This window comes from Calidris pugnax, unplaced genomic scaffold, assembly GCF_001431845.1.
Source record: "Calidris pugnax isolate Ruff unplaced genomic scaffold, ASM143184v1 scaffold167, whole genome shotgun sequence".
Classification (NCBI taxonomy): domain Eukaryota; kingdom Metazoa; phylum Chordata; class Aves; order Charadriiformes; family Scolopacidae; genus Calidris; species Calidris pugnax.
Genome location: NW_015091045.1, coordinates 1,076,948 through 1,082,655, shown reverse-complemented (window position 1 = coordinate 1,082,655; position 5,708 = coordinate 1,076,948). Strand labels below are relative to the sequence as shown.

The window sequence follows — 5,708 nt, the reverse complement described above, 5'->3', positions numbered from 1 at the left end:
CCTCCTCCGCGTCCCACCGCGTTAATCCTATAGAAAAGCGCCCCGCGGGATGGGGGCCGGAGTGGGTATTTGCAGACTTCCTTTTTTTTTTTTTTTTTTTTTTTTTACACAGCTTCCAAAGCAGCCGGCAAATTTATTTCTGCACCACCAAGTACCTGAAATTGATTGTTAGTGATTTCTGTACAGACTGAGGAGATACAAGAAATTCCCTTTCCCCTCTATTCTTGGATGTGTGCTAGGGTTGGGCATCATTACTCCATGCAGCTTGCGCTGTCTGTGGACTTTGTGATATGACATTCCACAAGAAGGGGTTTCTCGGGCTTTTTTTTCCTCTTTAGTTTTGCTTTCAAGTTCTTGTTTTCTTTTTTTTTTTTTTTTTTTTTTTTTTGTGTTTTTTCTTTTTCGTAACTTCTCACAGTAAAGTCAACGGGTTGTATTTTTTATTTATTTATTTATTTATTTTTCAACCTTCTGAAGACACCAGATGCCCAAGGCTCCTCGGGATGGCCCCTGGAATTGCCATTTGAGACCCTTTTTACCCCAGGACAGTCTAGCACAGAAGCGAGGAACTGCCTTTGTTGCTTCCTTGGATTAATTTGGCCTGATTGAGAAAACTTTTCTTTAAAAAGAAAAGAAAAAAAAAAAAAAAGAGCAAAATTGGCTACTTTTGCCTGAACAATAACAACCCTAAAACCCTTGGCCTATTTTATTAGAGGACGTTTAGCAAATCCAAAGCAGATTTGGAAATGGCAGCAGGGGAGGGCACTGCTCCCCCCTTTGCCCCCCACTTTTCCCTCTCCCCCCAACCCTGGGGGCTGAGCATCCCAATGGGCAAACCCGGGGTTGCCATCGCTTCGTGGTGATGCTGTTGGGTGATGGTCCCAAGTGAGGGATCCAGCTGGGGATGGGAGGTGCACGGCCAGGAGAAACTGCTTGTCTGAGAGGTGGAGGAAGGAGGAGATGGGGAAGGAGATGGAGAAGGAGATGGGGAAGGAGACCCCCCGTACCCCAGGGTGTCCAGGAGAGCGGTGCCAGGGTTTGTTGCTGGTTGGGGACATCCCAGCTTCTGGTTGGGGACATCTTGGCTGAACCTCCAACGATTCGCAGCCGAATCCCTTTTAAACCTCCCCCTAATTTCCTTGAGGGCCCTGAATTCCTCCTTTTGTGGCTTTTTAAGGGGGGGTTGCGTGATTTCAGCAGAGCTTAGCTACCTGTAAGCACCGATTCTGGCCGGTTTGCCCGGAAAAATGTCGGTGGGGTGCGGGGTCTGGCGGGTGCCGCGGAGCCGGAAGACAGAGGCACCTCTGTGCCGGCGGGAGCGCGGGGGCAGCCGACCCCGCGCCGGGGCAGGGTGAGGAACAAGGAGGCTTTGAGCTGCCTCGGTGCCGCGCTGCTCCCGCCGAGCGTCCCACCAGCCCCTGGGCACACACACCCTCGGTGCCCCCCAACCCCATCCCCGTTTCTCCACCGCTCTCCCCAGCATCACCCCAGGTCAGACCCAGGGGGTGAAGGGGACGTCGGATGGTGCCAACGGAGGTGGAACATCTGAGGTTCCCCCAGCACCAGGCTGTGTTTGCAGCTCCAAAAGGACCCTCGCTGGGGTTTTGGGCTCGGGATGGGTTGGTCCCAAAAGTCCCTTGAGCTCTTTGCAAGGATGCTCCTGGTGGGGGCTGGCCCCGGCAGACAGTGTTGCGTTCCCCAGGGAGCCAACGCTTCCTCGAGGGGTTCCTGCCCAATCCTTGCGCCCAGGAGAGTGGGAGCAGGGCTTTTGGCAGGAGGTTTGAGGCTCTTTGGTGGGATGTCACCCCCAGCTGCCCCGTCTCTGCAGCAGGGCTCCAGCACCCGCACCCCTGCCTTGGGGAAACTGAGGCAGCAGCTCCCGTCCCACCACGGCTGCAGGAGGGACGAGGTCTCAGCATCAGTGCGGGGACACGGTGCTGCCGGTGTCTTGGAGCAGCTTCTCCACCCGTTTGGTGCCCTGTGGGGGACTAAGGGCCTCGGTTTTGCGGCGAGGGGAGGGGGCGAAAGGGAATTTACAGCCCGTAAAACAAACAAGAGCCGCCTTTGCCTGAAGCTCCCTCCCCGTTTTTCCTCTTTGCGATGGAAACGGCTTGTTGCACGGCCAAGGCAGCTTGGAGAAATTATAACTCAGTCTTCTTTGGGTTATTTGGGAGCAGGAGAGGGGAGTGAAGGTGTGGGCTTTGTGGCTAAAAGCAAGAGTGGCTCCATGCCCGGCCAGGGCGCAGGGGACAGTGGGGACCTCGCTGTCCCAGACGGGAGGGATGGGGGGCGGCCGTTTGGGCAAGAATTACAGGAATGAAAAGCAAAAGGGATGCAGCCTTCGGTAGCAAAGCTGTTCCCTTCCCCCAAAGCCACCCAGGGTGGTTTGGAGGCCCCAGGAGGTTTCCCAGGTGGAGGTGCTACCCCGGGATGTGAGAGGTCCTGGTGATGGTTGAAGCCACGTTGCAGGTTTCTTAGAAGAAGTTCTTTCGAACTTCTACTTGATTTCTGGGGGGGTTTTGCACCTCTCCCTGCAGGGCAGGGACACCTCCCACCTTCCCTCTTCCTTAAATACCCTCCAGGGAAACTTTTTTCCCCGGAAATCAAAGCAAATGGCTGCTGAGGGGGTACAACCAGGGTCTGCTAACGCATCTATTCCTTTTTACTGGTAAATCCGTTGCGGGAGACTCTGGCTGGGGAGCTTGGGTGGGTGCTGGGAGAAGGACCGTGTCCCACGTCGGCAGCTCTGCTGGAGGTTCTGCTGCTGCTCCCCAGGGCTCCCCCCCTGCTCGGCTCCATCCAGCGCGGCCGGTTCTCCGGTGGGAGCAGGACCTGGGGCCGTCCTCGCAGCCCCCTCCAGCCCATCCCGACCCGGGTGTTTCCTCGAAGGGCTGTCGAAGCAATTTGTAAAATTTTGTTCCTCACGTGCAGCCGAGGAGCAGGATTTTAATTAATTTGAACTGTGCCGAGACCGCCGAGCATCGACATTTTTCTCATTCTTAGGATTACTCGCAGCCCAAAAGAGACCCACACAGATGCTCTCTTTCTTAAAGGACCCATCTTTAATTAATTAAGGATTAGAAAATGATTAGTGGATTGACTTGCAAATTCTTGGGGGTATTCTTTAGCCGGGGAGCAAAGGTTTGGGTGTTTGCAGGGGGCACAGGGCATTTTTGAAGCTTGATGCTCCCTTCATCCCCATCCCAATGAGGGTTTTATCCTGCGCTGCACCTCGAGCTGTTGAAACAGGGACATAAATGGGATTTTCCGTGTAAAACAGCGTGTTTGCAGGATGGTGCTGAGACAAGAAATGGGGAGATTGAGCCCTTTTCCTTTGCCTGAATCCATGGAACTTCGGGCTCTGCAGGAAACAGCCCCTTTTACCCTGGTCTTGCCCTTGAGGGCTGGGCAGGAGGCAAAGAGAACCCGGTGAGAAGTTTTGTGATAAACATCATTTTAATTTAAAACAAACAAACAAACAAAATGCTATGGGACACCAGGGGCTGATCCTTGCTGTGCAGACGTGCTTGGTCTTGGTAAAACAGGAGGATCCCCTGTTCAGAGCCACTCATGGTGCCACTTGGGGTGTTACTGGGAACGGTGCTGGAGAAACAAAGGAGGAAAATTCTCTGGACTTTATTTTTTTACTACTTCTTCTGGGGAGTTTCTTTAGTGGTGTTGAAAAATTTGGTTTTCAGCCAACTGTGCTGAAACCATGTCTGTGGGGACAGACAGACGTCGGGGCTGTCCTGCATGTCACAACACACCCCTGGACGTGGCTGTGGATTTGCTGGCCAGGGTGGCCCGTGCTACTGGTGGGAGATGCTTTGGGACGAGCAGATCAGAGGCAAACGGGTACCAAGATTTTGTGGCTGGGTGAGGAGACGTATGTGGGACAGGACATTCGTGGCAAACCTGGCCACCATGTCCCAGGAGGGATTGTCTGGTTGGGGGGAGCCCCGTTCCTGGCTGTGTTCTTGTCCATTGTGCTCCTCCATCCCGTCTGGACCCTGTTGGATGGATGGTGCTCCCATCCTCTCCCTGCATTCCCAAGGAGTCAGCAAACCTGGGATTTCCACCTCTGGATGTGTGCAGCCGCTGCGGGGCTGGAGCCTGGAGAGGGTCTGGGAGAAATTTCAGGAAGATTTCCATCCTTCCATCCTTTCCTGGGTACCGGAGGGTGGATGCTGGGGCTCCTGGCCCCCTTGTCCTCCTGCCACGGCTGAGGGCGAGTCACTTGAGCTGCCCAGGGGCGAGCATCCCCCAGTGGAAAACAGCTGGACCTTTATTCGTCTGCATCCCAGACAGGGTGCGGGGAGGACGGGCTTACTAATGTCTGCAGAGAGGCTGCAACGCACGACGTGGAGCCCATCCAAGATGTGTGCGAGGCAGCAGAGCGTGAGCAGGGTGGTAGGTGGCCTTCACGGCCGCAGCCAAGTAAGGAGCTCATCTTGTACAGCTCCCACCGTATAAACAGCAGCTTCCTAACACCACCAGACGAGCCAAGAGGAGTTTCTCTGCTCCAAGTGCAGGTCCTGCTGCCTCATACCCTCCACCAGGCCATCAGGAGCTTCGCTTTCCTCCCTGTAACACGAGATCTGCTCCTTATTCCCTGAGGCTTTATTTTTAAAAGACAAACCAACCCCCCCTCTTTTATTCTGGAGCTTGGCTTGGAGTGCCCTGAGCTGCTTTTGGCCGAGTCTGGCCCCAGCTGAGCCCCGGGGATGTGCTGGACTGGGACGAGCCTGCGGGGCGTTGGGCAGCATCACTAGTTTGATGGAAACCACTTATTTAGGAGCATCGGAGGTGAGGGGGTCGGTGTCTGCCATCCGGGACCGGTGCCAGTGCCCCCTCCTGAGCCAGAAGCCCATGGCGTGCCTGCCGTCACGATGCTGTCTGCATTTCCTTCCCTTTTATTTATTTATTTTATTTTTTTTTAAGCTGAAGTTCCTCTTTAAGGGGTTGCATGGAGTTCATCGATGCTCAAAAGCAGCTTGGGAGGAGGTGGAGCAGTGATGCCCTCCCCGTGGCCAGGGGCTGCTCTGGCACCCCGTGGTCCGTGGCAGCAGGGATGTTCCAGCTCTGCTGTCGGGAGCTTCAAGCTGGTGCTTTTTTTATCACCACATCCCTTTCCTGGGCCTTGGAGGGACACACAGGCTCTTTCCTCATGCTCTTTGTGGTGGTGGCCAAGCTTTTCCTCTTCTCCATGCCAAGACCTTGAGGATGGCATCGGCCACACCTGGAGTGACTGCTGGGTGTGTGGATGGCAGGGGTGGTAACGCCTGGCTGTGCTGGGAGCTTCTTTCTAGGAAGAATTTAAGATGGAGATGGGGTTTTTCTGTGCCCCTGCTGCAGCAGGACCAGCCAGACACAGTGCTGGGGCACAGCCCTGGGGTCCCAAATGTCCCTGGAGGGTGAATTTCTGGGCTGTGTCTGTCCCCATCCTGGCAGTTCCTTCCTCTCCTGCGGGGCTGCTCCCAGCGGAGCTTTGCTCTGTCTGGTGAAACCCTCCTGTATTTGGTGAGCAACATTTTTTGATTCTTTTTTGGATGTTTTTTATTCCAGGGGTTTTTGCTCCTCTGTTGCTGATGTTTCCCCCCAGCCTGGGGCATCCCCACCTTGTTAATTGTGAATGAGCTGCTGCTTCGCACAGCTTTTTCTACATCGGTGTGGTGGGGGGGGTTTTGGTGTGGGGGGGGTTTTGGTGT

At 54.7% G+C, this 5,708-nt stretch overlaps 1 protein-coding gene across 1 annotated transcript in view; it reads left to right on the top strand.

The window, feature by feature from the left end:
- Positions 1–1,247: 1,247 nt before the first annotated feature.
- The window catches only part of MRC2 (mannose receptor, C type 2), a 29,882-nt gene continuing 25,421 nt past the window's right edge, over positions 1,248–5,708 (top strand). Inside the window, exons 1-3 of the mRNA XM_014956472.1 lie at positions 1,248–1,351; positions 1,481–1,550; positions 4,305–4,410. Of these exons, the coding sequence (XP_014811958.1) occupies positions 1,248–1,351; positions 1,481–1,550; positions 4,305–4,410 (280 nt within the window). The remainder of the gene's footprint in view (positions 1,352–1,480; positions 1,551–4,304; positions 4,411–5,708) is intronic.